Source organism: Gymnoscopelus microlampas, assembly GCF_963454915.1.
Source record: "Gymnoscopelus microlampas genome assembly, chromosome: 17".
Lineage (NCBI taxonomy): Eukaryota > Metazoa > Chordata > Actinopteri > Myctophiformes > Myctophidae > Gymnoscopelus > Gymnoscopelus microlampas.
The window spans coordinates 46397783-46417440 of NC_139954.1; the positions used below are offsets into that span (position 1 = coordinate 46397783).

Below are 19658 nucleotides of genomic sequence, written 5' to 3' on the forward strand. Positions count from 1 at the left end.
GAGAAGCCAAGTCTGTCTGCTGAAGCTCTCCGTCTTTTTTCCATTTTTTTTTAAAAGACCTATCAGGACCTTTGATTGCTCCCTTCATCATCATCAGAGAGAGAGAGAGAGAGAGAGAGAGAGAGAGAGAGAGAGAGAGAGAGAGAGAGAAAGAGAATCCCTTCAAATCTCTCTTCATCTCTGCCTTCATCCCTCTCTCCTCGGCCCCCTCCCCCCGCCCCTCCCCGTGAGGCTCAGGGTCTTAGCCCCTCCCCCCGCCCCGCCCTGTGAGGCTCAGGGTCTTAGCTTCTACACACAACAACACAGGCAGCGCTAAGACGCTCCATAAGCCCACCGTTTAACCCAGCGACACAGACTCACAGCAGCGTGTCACTGCCGCTCAGAGCGTTAAAGAGAAGAGAAAAGATCCGTCTCAACGTCACAGGGTCTTCTGCCTGGACCGCTGCCACCGAAGGGTTAACACTCAGACACTTACAGCTGTCTGTCAACATCCAAAATAATCATATTTGAACCCGGGACCCCCCCAAAATAATCATATTTGAACTGGGGACCCCCCCCAAAATAATCATATCTGAATTGGGGACCCCCCCAAAATAATCATATTTGAATTGGGGACCCCCCCAAAATAATCATATTTGAATTGGGGACCCCTTTAAAATAATCATATTTGAATTGGGGACCCCCCCAAAATAATCATATTTGAATTGGGGACCCCCCTAAAATAATCATATTTGAATTGGGGACCCCCCCCCATTTTGTTTGATTTCGTTCCACACATAAGTATCTGTGAAAATAGCCGATCTACAAGCTCACAACGCCTCATATTGCGAGGCGTTGTGAGCTTGTAGATCGGCTAGTCTCTAATATGTTGCCCTCTTTCTTATATCATTTGACAATTTGGCCAATGTTTCATGGTATAGTTTGTTGATATACTTTTGATGCAGTATGTGGTCTTTTTCTTTTCTTGAGGTATTAAAAAGGTCTTAAGTCCTTAAATCACTCCACTATCATCTGGAGTTTGGTTAGCAATGCTAGCTGTTGCTAGCTCTAAATTATTATCTTAAAGGGATATTTCACTTTAAAAAAAACTTTGGGTCATTTCATCGTCTACTCAGGCTTTTGGGAGCACCCCCCTTCCTATACAAACTTCAAACTCCATTTTAACTATGTTAGATTCATCAAAAACACCGTCCTTGGTTCTGGTGACTGATATTGTCCTTCTAATATGTGAGGAGACTGTGTGTTTTCAATTACTTTTTCATTTATTTTTTATATTTTTGGGGGAAAATGAAAACAAAAGATGAAGTAAACAAAGAAAGTAATCGAAAAAAACACGGGCCCTCACGTATTAGGAGGGCAGGGTGAGTCACCAGAACCAAGGACGGATGTTTTTGATGAATCTAACATGTTATAAATGGAGTTTGAAGATATAATGGGTTTGTATAGGAAGGGGGCGTGTCTGATAAACTGAATAACAAATATCTAAATACTGAATCAAGTAACTTAAAAACGTTCTGGGAGGCTCACAATAGCCTGAGTAGACGATGAAATGACAGAAAGTTTTTTTGAAAGTGAAATATCCATTTAACTACATTTATTTCATATTTACATGTCGATTTAAGCTCTGACATTTATGTCAGACATGCTCTAGTATGTTAGGAGTCTAACTGGGCTATTAACTCTGCAAAACTACTTTCCTGAAGAAACCAGCTGGGACTAATCCATAGGAAAAAAAGTCATTTTGAGGGTGAACTACCCCTTTAAGGCTAATTTATGCTTCTAGCTTCTACCAAGTGTCACGTGACATTTAGTTGGACAAAAAAACAACAACAACGTATTCTAAACTGAAAGAAAAGTGTCTCAGGGTGTCAGGGCGGAGCGGACGCTCAGGACATCTAAACGTTCCTAGTCTGATTCCCAGCTCCTCCCGAGATAAGGTCCTTACACACCGGCGAATATAGCGAATATACGCAAAATTCGGACTCGTTCCGAATAATTAAAAGACGCTTTTTCGCTTCGCTTTTTCGCTTTTTCGCTCCATGTACGGAGCCATTGACTTTATAAGGTTTAAAAAAAAAACGCATTATTCGCACGAAGAAATCGCCCCGGTGTGTAAGGACCTTTAGTGTTGAATTGTCCTTGAGCAGTGGTGTAAAGTAACTAAGTACATTTACTCAAGTACTGTACTTAAGTACAATTTTGAGGTACTTTTACTTTACTGGAGTATTTCCAATTGTCTATACTTTTACTTCTACTCCACTACATCTCAGAGGCAAATATTGTACTTTTACTCCACTACAATTATTTAAAAACTTTAGTTACTTTGCAGATATAAATGATTATGTTATAAAATACATTAACCACTTTAGCCCTATTTTATACGTAGGCTATTTGAAAATAGCAGATCTACAAGCTCACAACGCGGCGCATCACTACGCGTTGTGAGCTTGTAGATCTGCTGTTTTCAAACATTTTAGCACTTTTACTTTTGGTACTTTAAGTACATTTTGATGCCAATACTTTTGTACTTTTACTCTACTTGTAACAGAGTACTTCTACATTGCAGCATTGATACTTTTACTTAAGTAAAACATTTGAGTACTTTTTTCCACAACTGTCCTTGAGCAAGGCACTGTCTGAACCCCCTTAAAGCTCTCCTGGGCAGAAGGGGAGGGAGGAGAAGGGGGGGGGGGGGGGGTTAAGGGACAGCCCCTCCTCAGTGGGGAATTCCTCTCATCATCATCACACCTGACACTCACACAGAGATCAGTCACTTTCAAAGCCTCTCTACCTCCCTCTCTTCCCCTTCTTTCATCCCTCCATTCCCTATGTCTCTCTATCCCTCTCTCTCTCGCTCGCTCGCTCGCTCTCTCTCTCTCTCTCTCTCTCTCTCTCTCTCTCTCTCTCTCTCTCTCTCTCTCCCCAGCTGTAGCCCCTCCCCCTAGCAGCTGACATCCATTCTTATTTAAATATCAGGAGGGAGTCTGGCTGTGTGTGCAGGTAGAGTCTGTCACAACGCAATATGCTCACACACCTGACAACACACACGCATGCACGCACGCACACACACACGCACACACACACACACACACACACACACACACACACACACACACACACACACACACACACACACACACACACACACACACACACCATGTCTGTCTGACTGACTGACACTTTGGGACTTCTCTCACAACCTGTGAACGCTGGAGTTGGTAAATCCAAGCAGCTTTGACACAGAGAGACCATTTCTTTACTTTCAAACACGTGTTGGATTTTAGTTTTTCTTTCTGTTAATTGGACGATTGTTCAGTTTCTTTTGTATATGTTGTGTCAATAGGCACACAGGCCACAAGGAGGGGCCAGCAGAATGTGTCTCCACCTGGTAAACTGACCCGGTGAAGACAGGGGACCTTCACGGAACTCCAGACCGGCTGCTGGGTCCTTGTTGTTGTTGTTGTTGTTGTTGTTGGAACCGACGGCCGTGATGGTGACTCTGTCGTCAGAGGTTCTGCAGGGCCTGGAGATCGGCTCACACGGCTGAGCCCAAACCCAGGACTATCGGCTCAGAAGGTTCAGACTGTCGGCGCAGCAAGAACCAAAGACACGCCAGGACCTTTTTTTCATCTAGACTTCAGACAGACAAAAAGGAAGTTAGGGGTTTTCACAACCTGAGACCGTAGTGTCCTCTCTTGAGGACTTTTTGGATAATGTTTTGGTTCTTTTGCTTGAGCGGTGTGATGAGATGTTGGCCTCTGATGCTCTCTGAAGCCCGTGGAGAGACGGGAGGTGAAGCCTCCCGAATGAAGCTCAGGGTTTCGGCCTGAAGTTCCACCGAACACTTTGACAGAAGCTGAGTGTGAGGCGACAGCAGGAACAACGCTTTGAAAATATGTTTCTTTTTTCATTCAAGATTATTATTTGTTTTCCCGTACCGAGCTCTCTCAAGACTAAGTACATTTACTGAAGTGCTGTACTTAAGGACAGTTTTGAGGTATTTTGTACTTTATTTGAGTATTTACGATTTCCAATACCTGCACTTCTACTCCACTACATCTCAGAGGTAAATATTGTACTTTTACTCCACTACAATTATTTGAAAACTTCAGTTAGTTACTTTTCAGATATAAATGATGATATTATGAAACATACATTAACCACTTTAGCCCTGTTTTATACCTAGGCTATTTGAAAATAGCAGATCTACAAGGTCACAACGCGTCGCATCGCGACACGTTGTGAGCTTGTAGATCGGCTATTTTCAAACATTTTAGTACTTTTACTTTTGGTACTTTATGTACATTTTATACTTTTGTACTTTTACTAGAGTACATTTTCAATTCTGGACTTTTACTTGTAGAGTAACAGAGTATTTCTACATTGCAGTATTGATACTTTTACTTAAGTAAAAAATGCGAGTACTTTTTCCACCAATGATTGTTGTGCGTTTTCTCGTACTGTGCTCTCCAGAGAGAGAGAGAGAGAGAGAGAGAGAGAGAGAGAGAGAGAGAGAGACAGAGAGGAGGGGATGCCATGCAGTGCAGAGGGTCATGAGCGGGACTGGACCACGCCCCCGGCGCTGCGGGGGGCTCCACAGGGATAGCCCACCCAGAGACAGAGCTCCGATGTGGGCCCTGGGCCCCTGGATGTGGGCCCTGGGCCCCTGGATGCTCTGCTGGGCTGTCGGCCCCTCTGGGGCCCAGGGCCAAGCCTGGAGGCCATGCACAGGTACGGACCGCTGTGTGTGTGTGTGTGTGTGTGTGTGTGTGTGTGTGTGTGTGTGTGTGTGTGTGTGTGTGTGTGTGTGTGTGTGTGTGTGTGTGTGTGTGTGTGTGTGTGTGTGTGTGTGTGTGTGTGTGTGCAGTAGTGTAAAGTAACTAAGTACATTTACTTAAGTACTGTACTTACTGTAATTCCTTTTGTTATTTTTACTTCACTTGAGTATTTCCAATTTCCAATACTTTTACTTCTATTCAACTACATGTCAGAGGTAAATATACTTTTACTCCACTACAATTATTTGAAAACGTTAGTTACTAGTTACTTTGTAGATTTAAATTATTATTACAAAACATACATTAACCACTCTATAGCCCTATGTGCATTTTGGCCATTTGAAAATAGTAGATCTACAAGCTTGTAGATCTGCTATTTTCAAAAGATTTTTATACATTTGAAAATTTGTGAAATGCACATTTCTGCAAACATTCTGCATTAGTACTCTCTACTTTTGGTACTTTAAGTACATTTTGATGCCAATACTTTTGTACTTTTACTCAAGCAGTCCGAAAGTCCGGAATTTTGAATTTTGACTACACTACATCACTATATCAGCCATGTAAACACTGTGAATGAAGTCTATAACTCTAAAGAGAGACTGTCTATGTGTTCTTTATGGAGGGAGGACAGTAGGACAGCTGAGAGAGAGACAGTGTAGGAGAGACAGACAGTAGGCCAGCTGAGAGACAGACAGTGTAGGAGAGACAGACAGTAGGACAGCTGAGAGAGAGACAGTGTAGGAGAGACAGACAGTAGGACAGCTGAGAGAGGGACAGTGTAGGAGAGACAGACAGTAGGACAGCTGAGAGAGACAGACAGTGTAGGAGAGACAGACAGTAGGACAGCTGAGAGAGAGAGACAGTGTAGGAGAGACAGACAGTAGGACAGCTGAGAGACAGACAGTGTAGGAGAGACAGACAGTAGGCCAGCTGAGAGACAGACAGTGTAGGAGAGACAGACAGTAGGCCAGCTGAGAGACAGACAGTGTAGGAGAGACAGACAGCTGTGGTTCTTATTTTTAGATGGGGGTCCGCTGCCAAATACATATCATTTTGGGGGTCCTTGAGATGGAAAAGTTGGAACACCGCTGATATAGAAACATACTCTACACACACACACACACACACACACACACACACACACACACACACACACACACACACACACACTTCCTGTGAGATAGTTGTGGTCACAGCAGATTAGATAGAGGCTGCAGGTGTTCTTATCGCGTCCGTCCGTCCGTCCGTCCGTCCGTCCGTCTGTCTCTCCGTCCAGACATTATTTTATCATGCTTTTAATTAAAAAGTTACAACAATTAAATATGGCTTAAGTGATGTATATGTATTTGATAAAATAAGTGTTAAATAGCTCTATACTGTGATAGTAATCATTACAATGAACCAGAGGCAAATATTGTGCTTTTACTCCACTAGAATTATTTGACAACTTTAGTTACTAGTTACTTTGTAGATTTTGATTATTATTACAAAACATGCATTAACCACTTCAGCCCATTTGAAAATAGCCGATCTACAAGCTCACAATGTGTCACGATGTGACACATTGTGAGCTTGTAGACCGGCTATTTTCAAAAGATGTTTATACATTTGAAAACTTGTAATGAGACATTCGGCACAATGAGTACTTTTACTTTTGGTACTTTACGTCAATTTTGATAGGCCAATACTTTTATACTTTTACTCAAATATATTTTAAATTCAGGACTTTGTGTATTGATACTTTTACTTAAGTAAAAAAATTGAGTACTTTCCCCACCACTGACTATTTAACACAAGAATATAATTTTGTTTTAACCAAACACACACACACACACACACACACACACACACACACACACACACACACACACACACACACACACACACACACACACACACACACACACACACACACACACACACACACACACACACACACCACATTTAGCTAATGTCTCCGTGAACATTACAGCAACAAGGTGAAAGGTTCAAAGATCATGTGATCTTGTAGATCACAGGATCTCTCTCTCTCTCTCTCTCTCTCTCTCTCTCTCTCTCTCTCTCTCTCTCTCTCTCTCTCTTACAATCTAAAATGACAGGTGCGTTCCTGGTCTTAAATGGTTAAAAGGAAGCAGAGCTACTAAGGAACACTGGCTGAGCTTTCATCAGAAATAGTGAGTTCAGTGAGAGGAAAGGAACTAAGTACATTTACTCAAGTACTGTACTTAAGTAAAATTTTGAGGTAGTTTTACTTTATTCGAGTATTTCCAATGTTCCACTACACTACATCTGAGAGGCCAATGTTGTACTTTTACTCCACTACAATGATTTGACAGCTAGTCACTAATTACTAGATTTGAATTATTATTACAAAACTTCAGCCCTATTAACTACTTTCAAAAGATTTTAATACATTTTATATATGATACAATGTGAAACCGGACATTCTGCATAATGAGTACTTTTACTTCTGGTACTTTAATATATTTTTAATGTCAATACTTTTGTCTTGTCTGATATTGTCAGCCAGACCCAAGGGGTCATGAGGCTTTGTACCTGTTTTCTCCATACATGGGCATGCCCCCTTTGTCCTTAGGCCCCAGCCATAAAAGTCTGTCCCCCTTTCGTCCATACATGGGCATAGACACAGGGGCATCTGCCGGGTCTGGCAGAACCAGGTCTCCTGGTCTTGTTCTACTATGGGAGGGGGCTGGGGGGTTTTTTTATTCCTTTTTTCATTTATTTTATTTTATTTTATTAATATTTCTTTTCATCTTCATTTAAAAAAAAAAATCCCACCCTGTGTGAAGGAAGCGGTGCCTTTGATGAGTGGCCTCCTGGTGGCGCTATAATAGGGCGGGGCGGGGCTTCAGCAATTAATGCTCGTCCCTATTGGTGGTGTAAGTCCACATACCAAATTGGGACTTGCTGGCATGCTGCGAACTGGAGTTATAGCTGTGTAAAGCGCTGTTTAAAGCCAGTGGCCTCCTGGTGGCGCTATAATAGGGCGGGGCGGGGCTTCAGCAATCAATGCTCGTCCCAATTGGTGGTGTAAGTCCACATACCAAATTTGGACTTGCTGGCATGCTGCGAACTGGAGTTATAGCTGTTTAAAGCCCGTGCTCAAACGGACATAACGGACAAACGGACAAACGGACAAACGGACAAACGGACAAACGGACATACGGACGGACATAGTCAAGAGTAGAGCGGCTGGCACCGCTAAAAATATATATATATATATATATAAATGAAAAAGAATATTAGAAGGACAATATCACCAGAACCAAGGAGGGTGTTTTAGATGAATCTATCATGGTTACAATGGAGTTTGAAGTTACAATGGGTTTGTATAGGAAGGGGGCGTGTCTGATTAAATGAATATCAAATATCTAAATAGTGAATGAAGCAACTTAAACAGTGTCTGACTCTGAGGTGAAACACAGAAGACTGAGTAGACGATAAAATGACCCCAAACAGGTTTGAAAGTGAAATATCCCTTTAAGTGCCAAACTGTCCCTTTCTCAGTCACAGCCGAGCCTTTGTGAGGCCGCTCCTGGTTTTCATCTCCTCTGTACACACCTCTGTTATGTGTCTCCTTTGAAATGTGATCCCTGTCTGTCTGTCTGTCTGTCTGTCTGTCTCTGTCTCTGTCTCTGTCTCTGTCTCTGTCTCTGTCTCTGTCTGTCTGTCTGTCTGTCTGTCTGTCTGTCTGTCTGTCTGTCTGTGGTCCCCTCCCTCCATTCAGTGAGGTGAAACAGTAACCAACCATGCTTGGTGACATGTGACAGACATGTGACAGTCATGTGACAGTCATGTGACAGACAGTCTCCTTCCTTTGCTGTTGAACATGTGTGTGTTTGCAGGGCAGAGTCGCGTTACAACTTACCCCATTCAGACCGGGAACGCATCTCTGTCACTTTAGATTTCTTTGACTATTCAAAAATAGCAGATCTACAAGCTCATATATAGCTTGTAGATCTGCCATTTTTGGAAAATAAAAAACAATCTTGTGGTGGTTGGTGGTGCGCGGTGGTGGGTGGGTGCTGGTGCACGTTGCAACATATTGTTGATGTAGGAAGTAGACTGGTGGTAGATTAATGTGGGTGTTGATGTAGAACGTAGATTAATGTGGGTGTTTTCATGGTTTGTTTCCTCAGATCTGCTTCCTCTGGATCTGCTGTCCAGAGTTCTACCTCCTCCTGGAGAAACACCCCTGCACCAGTTGCGGATGGTTCAGTCCAAAGGTTCCCGGGGATTCCATTTAGCCGGTGCCATGGCAACGACGTTGAGTTTCCCCGCCTCTCAGATCTTCACCAACTGTGACTACTTCCCTGGAGAGTTCTCATTGGTCGCCACCGTTAAAATACCCAACCTCATTCAGAAGGTAAAGAGTTAAAATACCCAACCTCATTCAGAAGGTAAAGAGTTAAAATACCCAACCTCATTCAGAAGGTAAAGAGTTACAGCGCCATCTAGTGGAAAACCACTGAAAACACTTTGAGCCACTGCAAAATATGACGAGGAATCTCGTCATTGGCAGACAAAGAGTTAAAATACCCAACCTCATTCAGAAGGTAAAGAGTTAAAATCTCATTCAGAAGGTAAAGAGTTAAAATACCCAACCTCATTCAGAAGTTAAAGAGTTAAAATACCCAACCTCATTCAGAAGTTAAAGAGTTAAAGTCTCATTCAGAAGTTAAAGAGTTAAAATACCCAACCTCATTCAGAAGTTAAAGTCTTTTTTTGCTCATTTTATTTTGATGTTTCATCCTAAAACGGTGGTTCAACCAATCAGAAGGTCCCGCGCTCCCGTCCCCTCAGCCAATGGGAATAGCTGGATACTCACTCCACTGCAGCTGTGCAGCAGCAGAGCATAGACATAGAAACCTAGATACCTCATTGGCCTCTGCAGTTCATTGGAACGACCTGTATCTCGGGCGCCATTTTGGAGAAGGCTTCCTGGCTCCTGGCCAATCACAGCGCGTCCTTTCCAGGACTTGGGCAGAATCTGGTTGTATAAAAATAACCAGGGATATTTTTAAACAACCAGATTCTGCCTACCGGAACCGCTGCCTACTGGTCCACTGGTCATCAAAGTATTGGCTTAGGAATTAATTGTTTTAGGCCATTGAATATAGCATGTCTCGTCAAAAAATGCAGAGTAAATCCGAGGCGAGAAACGGGCGTTTTTTTTCCAAATCGAATAACGAGGAAGAGACCGGTGGAGGAGATCTCGCGATCACGTGATCTCCCGGATCTGTGTGATTGAGAATGATATGGTCGCTCATGTGTCAGCGAACAGCGCCATCTAGCGTAAAACCACTGAAACACAAAATCTCCTCATTCTCGTCATTTGGGCAGTCTGAGCCTTAGCAAAATATGACCAGAAATCTCGTCATTGGCAGTTAAAGAGTTAACACATTCCCTGCCAGGTATTAATTAATGAATTATTTAGCTTCTGCCAGGTTTTTTTTGTACCTTATACTGAGGTTGCGTTAGAGCGCCCTCTTGTAGAATTTTCAAAAAAAGAATCGGCGCCAATGACGGAGATCTCCGTCAATGGCAGGCAATGTGGCAAGTACAGTTTTGAGGTATTTTTTACTTTACTGGGTATTTTACATTGTCTGTAATTTTACTTCCACTCCACTACATCTCAGAGGCAAATATTGTACTTTTACTTTTGTACTTTTTCCCACAACTGTGTCCTTGTCTCCTTCCCTGTGTCCTTGTCTCCTTCCCTGTGTCCTTGTCTCCTTCCCTGTGTCCTTGTCTCCTTCCCTGTGTCCTTATCTCCTTCCCTGTGTCCTTATCTCCTTCCCTGTGTCCTTGTCTCCTTCCCTGTGTCCTTGTCTCCTTCCCTGTGTCCTTATCTCATTTCCTGTGTCCTTGTCTCCTTCCCTGTGTCCTTATCTCCTTCCCTGTGTCCTTGTCTCCTTCCCTGTGTCCTTATCTCCTTCCCTGTGTCCTTGTCTCCTTCCCTGTGTCCTTATCTCATTTCCTGTGTCCTTGTCTCCTTCCCTGTGTCCTTGTCTCCTTCCCTGTGTCCTTGTCTCCTTCCCTGTGTCCTTATCTCCTTCCCTGTGTCCTTGTCTCCTTCCCTGTGTCCTTGTCTCCTTCCCTGTGTCCTTGTCTCCTTCCCTGTGTCCTTATCTCCTTCCCTGTGTCCTTGTCTCCTTCCCTGTGTCCTTATCTCATTTCCTGTGTCCTTGTCTCATTTCCTGTGTCCTTATCTCATTTCCTGTGTCCTTGTCTCCTTCCCTGTGTCCTTATCTCCTTCCCTGTGTCCTTATCTCCTTCCCTGTGTCCTTATCTCCTTCCCTGTGTCCTTGTCTCCTTCCCTGTGTCCTTATCTCCTTCCTTGTGTCCTTGTCTCCTTCCCTGTGTCCTTGTCTCCTTCCCTGTGTCCTTATCTCATTTCCTGTGTCCTTGTCTCATTTCCTGTGTCCTTATCTCATTTCCTGTGTCCTTATCTCCTTCCCTGTGTCCTTATCTCATTTCCTGTGTCCTTGTCTCATTTCCTGTGTCCTTGTCTCATTTCCTGTGTCCTTATCTCATTTCCTGTGTCCTTATCTCCTTCCCTGTGTCCTTGTCTCCTTCCCTGTGTCCTTGTCTCCTTCCCTGTGTCCTTGTCTCCTTCCCTGTGTCCTTATCTCCTTCCCTGTGTCCTTATCTCCTTCCCTGTGTCCTTATCTCCTTCCCTGTGTCCTTATCTCCTTCCCTGTGTCCTTGTCTCCTTCCCTGTGTCCTTATCTCCTTCCCTGTGTCCTTGTCTCCTTCCCTGTGTCCTTGTCTCCTTCCCTGTGTCCTTATCTCATTTCCTGTGTCCTTGTCTCCTTCCCTGTGTCCTTGTCTCCTTCCCTGTGTCCTTATCTCCTTCCCTGTGTCCTTATCTCCTTCCCTGTGTCCTTATCTCCTTCCCTGTGTCCTTATCTCCTTCCCTGTGTCCTTGTCTCCTTCCCTGTGTCCTTATCTCATTTCCTGTGTCCTTGTCTCCTTCCCTGTGTCCTTATCTCCTTCCCTGTGTCCTTATCTCATTTCCTGTGTCCTTATCTCCTTCCCTGTGTCCTTGTCTCCTTCCCTGTGTCCTTATCTCCTTCCCTGTGTCCTTATCTCCTTCCCTGTGTCCTTATCTCCTTCCCTGTGTCCTTATCTCCTTCCCTGTGTCCTTGTCTCCTTCCCTGTGTCCTTGTCTCCTTCCCTGTGTCCTTATCTCATTTCCTGTGTCCTTATCTCCTTCCCTGTGTCCTTGTCTCCTTCCCTGTGTCCTTATCTCCTTCCCTGTGTCCTTGTCTCCTTCCCTGTGTCCTTGTCTCCTTCCCTGTGTCCTTATCTCCTTCCCTGTGTCCTTATCTCCTTCCCTGTGTCCTTGTCTCCTTCCCTGTGTCCTTATCTCATTTCCTGTGTCCTTGTCTCCTTCCCTGTGTCCTTATCTCCTTCCCTGTGTCCTTATCTCCTTCCCTGTGTCCTTATCTCCTTCCCTGTGTCCTTGTCTCCTTCCCTGTGTCCTTGTCTCCTTCCCTGTGTCCTTATCTCATTTCCTGTGTCCTTATCTCCTTCCCTGTGTCCTTGTCTCCTTCCCTGTGTCCTTATCTCCTTCCCTGTGTCCTTGTCTCCTTCCCTGTGTCCTTGTCTCCTTCCCTGTGTCCTTATCTCCTTCCCTGTGTCCTTATCTCCTTCCCTGTGTCCTTATCTCATTTCCTGTGTCCTTGTTCACCAGAGAAATGAGTACATATTCTCCTTGGTCTCGGAGGAGGCCGACCGGCTGCTGCTGGGGCTGCGTGTGTCTCGTGAGCGCCTCCACCTGGTGGCGGGGGGGCAGGGCGGGAAGAGGAGGCTGAGCTTCAAGGACGTGCGCCTGGCGGACAACACGTGGCACACGCTGGTGCTGGCGGTGAGCGGGCGCCACGCCACGCTCACCCTGGACTGTGGCCTGGCCCTGGAGCTGTGAGTGTTCTGCTGACCTGTAAAGTAAAGTAACTGAGTGCATTCACTCAAGTGCTGTACTAAAGTACACTTTTGAGGTGTTTGCGCTCTACTTGGGTACTTCCAATTTCCAGTACTTTTACTTCTACTCCACTACATCTCAGAGGCAAATATTGTACTTTTACTCCACTACAATTATTTGAAAACTTTAGTTACTTGTTGTGTTGTGTTGTGTTGTGTTGTGTTGTGTTGTGTTGTGTTTCGCTTTATTGGTTCTCAAACATTTTCATGTCAAGGACCCACAAATTAATATGTAATTTGCCCACAGATATATTGTGTTCTATCGTTTATATGCATGTATACTGACACTGTGTGTGTGGCGTGCGCGCGCGTGTGCATGTGCGTGTGCGTGTGCGTGTGCGTGTGCGTGTGTGTGTGTGTGTGTGTGTGTGTGTGTGTGTTGCAGTGTCCAGGAGCGGTGTTTTCCCAGCACACTGAGCACCAGGAGGTCCAGGTTGTACGTGGGGAGCAGGAAGAGCCAGAAGGGACGCTTTTCTGTGAGTCCCAAGTTTGACCTTTGACCTCCACCCCGGGGTCACCTGGTCATGTAGTTTTATTAAGGCGTGTTAAACAGTGCATTAAAACATGTGTCTGAAAACATTGGAGGCTAGAAATAAGCAACGCAGAACATAAGCGTGCCTCCGTCAGCAGAGCTCTCCGCATGACAAGACAGCTGTAGAGGGTAGCATGGGTCCACCCGGACCCGAGCCCTGAACCGAGAACCGAGCCCTGAACCGAAGACCCGAGCCCTGAACCGAGAACCGAGCCCTGAACCGAGAACCGAGCCCTGAACCGAAGACCCGAGCCCTGAACCGAAGACCCGAGCCCTGAACCGAGAACCGAGCCGGGGACAAAATATTGACATGTCCCTCGGGCACGGGTCGGATCAGTTCCAATTGCCACAGGTCTCGGTCAGATCCATTTGAAATGGATGGACCCGTGAGGACCCGTGAGGACCCGTGAGGACCCGGCGGCCAGCTTTGTATTATTGTCTCTGCCAGGAGACATTGTTTTCACTTTCCACATGTCAAGCTAACATTGGTCAAGCCTCACGTGACAATACGGTGAAATAGTGTGATCTGATTGGCTAGTGACGTATAGCGGCCTATAAATACATGTGTCACTTTGAAAGAGTCTTAGCCTCTTTCAAAGTGAGGTAAGACAGGAATAATCACGAAATGGCTGAGAAATGGCGGATACTGTAACAATTGGATAGGACATTTATACAGACAGGACGGATAGGACAGTTATACAGACGGATAGGACACTTGTGTCATGTTACTATGACACAGTAACATGTTCTATTTTTTGTAAGAATTAGAACATAAGAAGTAGAACATTCCCAACATTCCCAAGTCTGCTGGCGGAGACTTGTGCTCCGAGGAGCACTTTTTCTAGTTATTATTATATTAATCTCTTTAACCTTCGGTTAAATGAGACTAATGCGTTGTAATTACGCTCCCAAATCCATATCGCCGTTTCTCGCATAGTTTAATGTTAACAGTCGATTGAAACGCAGCCAATCTCAAGCGCACTGCACTGCTGTTAAAGAATACCAAAACACTCTCCCCAAAACACAGTTGCCCCGGGGCGACTGACACACATGGCTAATCTGAATACCAGTGATTTTAGCTATAAATGAGCTCCGGGTCCATTACGGGTCCAGAGACCCGGTCAGACTGGGTCTAATGCATTTGAATTATCCTCGGTTCGTTTCGGAACGGGTCCAGTTTTCCTCGGTCCCGTTTCTGGCCGGGTCCACCAATCCACCGGTCCGTTTCGGACCGGGTCCAGTAATTTAGAATATTTTCTCGGTTCCGTTCGGACCGGTCCAATTATCTACGGGTCCATTTCGGTTCGGATCCCATTTTTTTGACCCGTGCTACCCTCTAGACAGCTGCCCCGCCCTGAGCTCTCGATCCCACAGCCCGAGGGGACGGGCCGTCTGATTGGTTGACAAACCACACACCTACGTTTCTGAGCTAAGCTTAGCAATAAAGCCATTTCATGATGTCTTTAACCAACGACCTGTTGACCCATCATGATGTCTTTAACCAACGACCTGTTGACCCATCATGATGTCTTTAACCAACGACCTGTTGACCCACACTCTCCCAGGGTTTGCTGCGCCAGCTGGTCCTACTTCCTGGTTCAGACGCCACGCTGAGACTCTGCCCCTCATCAGAGCCGCGATTGGCTGAGCTGTCTGTACCTCATGTCCTCACTTCCATACCTCTGCAGCCAACCAGCAGCCAGCTTCCCCTGTACCCCTATGGTGAGTACTTCTATGTACCCTTATGTACCCCTATGGTGAGTACTTCTATGTACTCTTATGTACCACTATGGTGAGTACTTCTATGTACCCTTATGTACCCCTATGGTGAGTACTTCTATGTACCCTTATGTACCCCTATGGTGAGTACTTCTATGTACCCTTATGTACACCTATGGTGAGTACCCCTATGTACCCTTATGTACCCCTATGGTGAGTACCCCTATGTACCCCTATGAAAACAGATGCTTTCCTGTTCTCAATGGAATAAAGTTCCATAGAGTCCAGAATGTCTTTTCTCTTGGCTAAAAGGCTCCAACCGGCGGCAAACCATTCTTCTCTACAAAATCACTGCTTTCACTGTCGGCAGAACGGAGCCTCGGTCAGAACGCAGAAACAAAGACTCCGCCCCCACCACCACCGCGGAGGTTGGGGGTTATAATCCACCGTTGTGCATCCGGCTTTGTCGAGCGTCTATATAACACAACTGGTCCGTGTTCGGGGGAGAGAGGGCAGGCAGGGGAGGGTGATAATGTCACTGTACGTACTGCTACGGGCTGGGGGTGGAGCCTGTCAGCGAGGAGTGTTGTGCAGGAGGAAGGCTTTACGTCAGACATGGGCAACATACGGCCCGGGGGCCGGACCCGGCCCTTTGACCATCTTAATCCGGCCCGCCAAGTCCTCAAAGAAAAACAAAATGAACCCCACCAAAACTAAAAGGCTGCCGCATGTTAATTGTTTTTAGAAATAAGACCAATTAATAGTCACATTAATATTTACCATTTGAGCATTATACCTACCTGCATTCCTCCATCCGTACAGTATGTTCTCAAATGTTTTATGTTTATAATGTTCCAGTGAATCAGTTGACCTTGAGTCCATATTAATAACATAATGCAATGTGTTTGATCAGTGACCTATGGAGTGGTGCATATCAGATAAGATGATTTATAGGCTCATTTAAAAGTTGATACGGCATTGACGCGGATTGTTTTATGCAAGTCATCTTTTTATTGTAAGGCCAGAGTACACCTGAGTGATACAGTACAGCTCTTCAGTATATTTTGTAACTGAAAATTATTGTTGTGAAAGCAAGTACCTTATTTTAAAATAGTCTGGCATGTCTACCAAATCCATGCAGTTTTAACATCATTCAGCACTATATGTGTTTCAAGTTTCAATTCAATTGTACAATGTGTGGCCCCTCACTCACTTTATGGAAGTCAGTATGGCCCCTTGGAAAGAAATCTTGCCCACCCCTGCTTTACGTCCTCCCGGTGGGGGCTCCTCACTGGCAGTTGAGTCAGTAGCATACAGCAGCAGTGACAACACACAGAAATGTGTGTGGAGAGACAAAAGAGGGTAAAAAGCTAAAATAAATGAATAAAAATAATGAATCACACCCACCTTGTTCTGAAAAGCTCTGCTGAAGATATTATTATTACTATAATCATGGTTATTTAACATCAACATTATTTCGGACGACACTGGATGTGGCTAATTCTTTAAACAGCTTCTTTACAACCATAGTCACAACTATTTCTATTCTTAGTTCCATCTCAAAAGTTATGGGAAAAATAGTTTATGAACAGGTTGAAGAGTATCTTACTGAAAAAAAAAACAAATTTACAAATTCCAATCTGGCTTCAGAACATCTCATTCCAGTGTCACAGGCCTTTTCTATTTGAACAACCACATCAAACATGAGTTGGACGCGGGAATACTGCCGCATGGTCATGCTGGACCTCCAAAAGGCATTTGGACGCCATAAATCCCGGTAATCGGTTTTGAAAGCACATCAGTGAACTGGATGAAATCCTATCTGGAGGGGAGAGAACAGGTGAATGGAACTGTCTCCCCCCTACCAGTGAATTGTGGCGTTCCGCAAGGAAGCATACTAGGGCCTTTACTGTTCCTAATATATGTAAACGACATGACAGCTTGACAGACATGATCAGCTTGTGATTGCAATTTGTTCTTGTGACTCGGCTCTGCTGGTCTTGGACAAGTACAAATTGCAAGTTGAAAAAGCCCTTAGCTAACTCAGTAAAATCTGCACCTGGCTCGCTGATAACAAACTATCACTACACCCGCTTTAAGAAGTCAAACATCAACATCTCACCAGCGACCCTAAGCCCCAAGAGATGGTGGGGGCAGTAGCATACCATTTGTACACTGGCCGGGGTCTGATCAGCCTCGGTCGGGTCGCCTGGAGGAGGGTGTCTGTTGCAAGCCCCGAAACACCCAGTGAATCAAGAAACAACATGTGTCCAATTAACTGAACTGAAAACTCTGGGAGTGGGAGTACCAGTGACAACCAGGAACGACCACGAAGAGTGTGGTGACATCGGGAGTGACGGAGGACGGCCGGAGATACAGCGACCCGGGGTGGAGAGGGTTGGCAGCCCAAACCACTTCTTCTGTGAGGAAGAACCCAAAAGCTACAGACTGCGGTAAAACCTTCGAGGGTTTAAATATCCATCAAGGCAGAATGAGATGTTTGTGCTCAGCAGCAACGACGACGCAACGCACAGAAGGCTCACTTCTGGTCAGAAGACCAGAAGCGGAGACAACCCACAGTGCCTAGAGCCTCCTAGTGTCGCCAACACCTGCTGCAACATCTCACCTGCCACCCTAAGCCCCAAGAGACAGTGGGGGCAGTAGCATGCCACTTGGACACAGGCCGGGGTCTGATCAGCCTTGGTCGGGTCACCTGAAGGAGGGTGTCTGTTGCAAGACCCGAAACACCCAGTGACACTGATGATGTGTCCAAGTTTGTGCATCAGTAGGTGTTTTTATAAAGACTTAAAAACTGACATTAAAATCTTAAACTGAATCCTGTAACAAACAGTGGAGGTGGGCAAGAATCGGGGAGATGTGGTCATACTTTCGTGCCCCTCTTAAGAGGCAAGCGGCAGCGTTTTGGACTAACTGTAGTCGTACCTAACTGACTGAAACGTTTGCCACACTGTTTACAGGCGTGGGGTTTCTTTTTTGTGTAAGTCAGCTGGTGTTTCTTTGTCTCCCCAAGCTTCTGAGGTGTGGTCTTGGTAAGCTGTTGATGACTGTAAGATCTCGTTTTGATCTCTGCGTCTCCTTTTTCCTGGTGGCCGGTGGCAGAGCTGCTGGTGGTGGTGACTTCCTGACAGCTAGTAGCTCTGGAGGGGACCTGTCCATTCTTCAGCTTGGGGCTGTAGAGGTGATCAGGGACCTGTCCATTCTTCGGCTTGGGGCTGAAGAGGTGATCAGGGACCTGTCCATTCTTCGGCTTGGGGCTGAAGAGGTGATCAGGGACCTGTCCATTCTTCGGCTTGGGACTGTAGAGGTGATCAGGGACCTGTCCATTCTTCGGCTTGGGGCTGAAGAGGTGATCAGGGACCTGTCCATTCTTCGGCTTGGGACTGTAGAGGTGATCAGGGACCTGTCCATTCTTCGGCTTGGGACTGTAGAGGTGATCAGGGACCTGTCCATTCTTCAGCATGTGGTGGTGGTGGATCCGTCCATTCTTCAGCTTGTGGCAGAAGAGGTCATCAGGGATCTGTCCATTCTTCAGCATGTGGCTGTAGAGGTGCTGGATCTGCCCATTCTTCAGCATGTGGTCGTGGTTCCTCTTCTTGTGTTTATGGAGGTTTACCATCTGACACATGGAGACCCACGGACACTCGGGACAACAGGAGAGCTGGTTCTGGGAGGATTGGGACCTGACTCCTTCCAGGAGCGGGGGGTCGTCATCAACAAAACTGCTGCTATGCATGGGGTCTGTGTGTAGGTTGGTCTATATGGAATGTTCTTTCTCTCACCCTATATCTTTTCTCTTAACTCTCCCTATAAATATATCAGTCTCTCGTGCTCTGCCTCTTACCCTATGTGTCTCTCTGGATGCTACAGGTAGGAAGTAGAATGTACGTGTTATATAGGCTGGTCTGAGCTCTGGTCTGACGTCACAACTCAAACTGTAGCCAATGACAGCGGTGGAAAAAGTACTCAACCGCGGTACTCAAGTCAAAGTATACACCAGGGGATTTCAACGTTTTCAGCCCAAGGACCCCCTAGCTGAGAGAGAGATGAAGCAAGGACCCCCTCTACGTATTGTATAAAATTGAGATGCAGATTCATCTTTTGTTTTTTACTTGGTCTGCTCTTTTTTCCCTCTACACGATATACCTCTCTGAGCAACCCCTAGGGGTCCCGGACCCCCTGTTGAAGACCCCTGGTATACGTAGATACGTAGATACAGCCAACTGGCCTGACCTTTAACCCCACAGAGAACGGGGCATGGGTATGTAAAAGGCATGGGTTTCCGAGGCTGAAAGTATCCTAGACCAAGTTTTTTGTGAGGTCTTATGAAATATTCAAATATTTTGAGATATGGATTTTAGACTTTTTTTTTAGTTGCTTGTAAATATTGGTTGTTGCGTGTTGCGTTTTTTTGGGCTTGTTTTTAAAGTGTACTTATGTTTTCATTATTGCTTAAACAGTCCTCAAACATGTGCATGTCAGATTATTGTATTTCTTCGCAGACCCCCATCTGAATTAATACATAATATATGGGGAAAATAGCCGATCTACAAGCTCACAGTGATATATATATATATATATATATATATATATATATATAT

General features: G+C 45.2%; 1 protein-coding gene across 1 annotated transcript in view; it reads left to right on the forward strand.

The window, feature by feature from the left end:
* Window positions 1-4533: 4533 nt before the first annotated feature.
* Window positions 4534-19658, forward strand: part of tspeara (thrombospondin-type laminin G domain and EAR repeats a) — a 45574-nt gene continuing 30449 nt past the window's right edge. Inside the window, exons 1-5 of the mRNA XM_084085516.1 lie at window positions 4534-4731; window positions 8942-9168; window positions 12502-12728; window positions 13174-13264; window positions 14886-15042. Coding sequence (XP_083941642.1) covers window positions 4554-4731; window positions 8942-9168; window positions 12502-12728; window positions 13174-13264; window positions 14886-15042 — 880 coding nt within the window. The 5' untranslated portion in view covers window positions 4534-4553. The remainder of the gene's footprint in view (window positions 4732-8941; window positions 9169-12501; window positions 12729-13173; window positions 13265-14885; window positions 15043-19658) is intronic.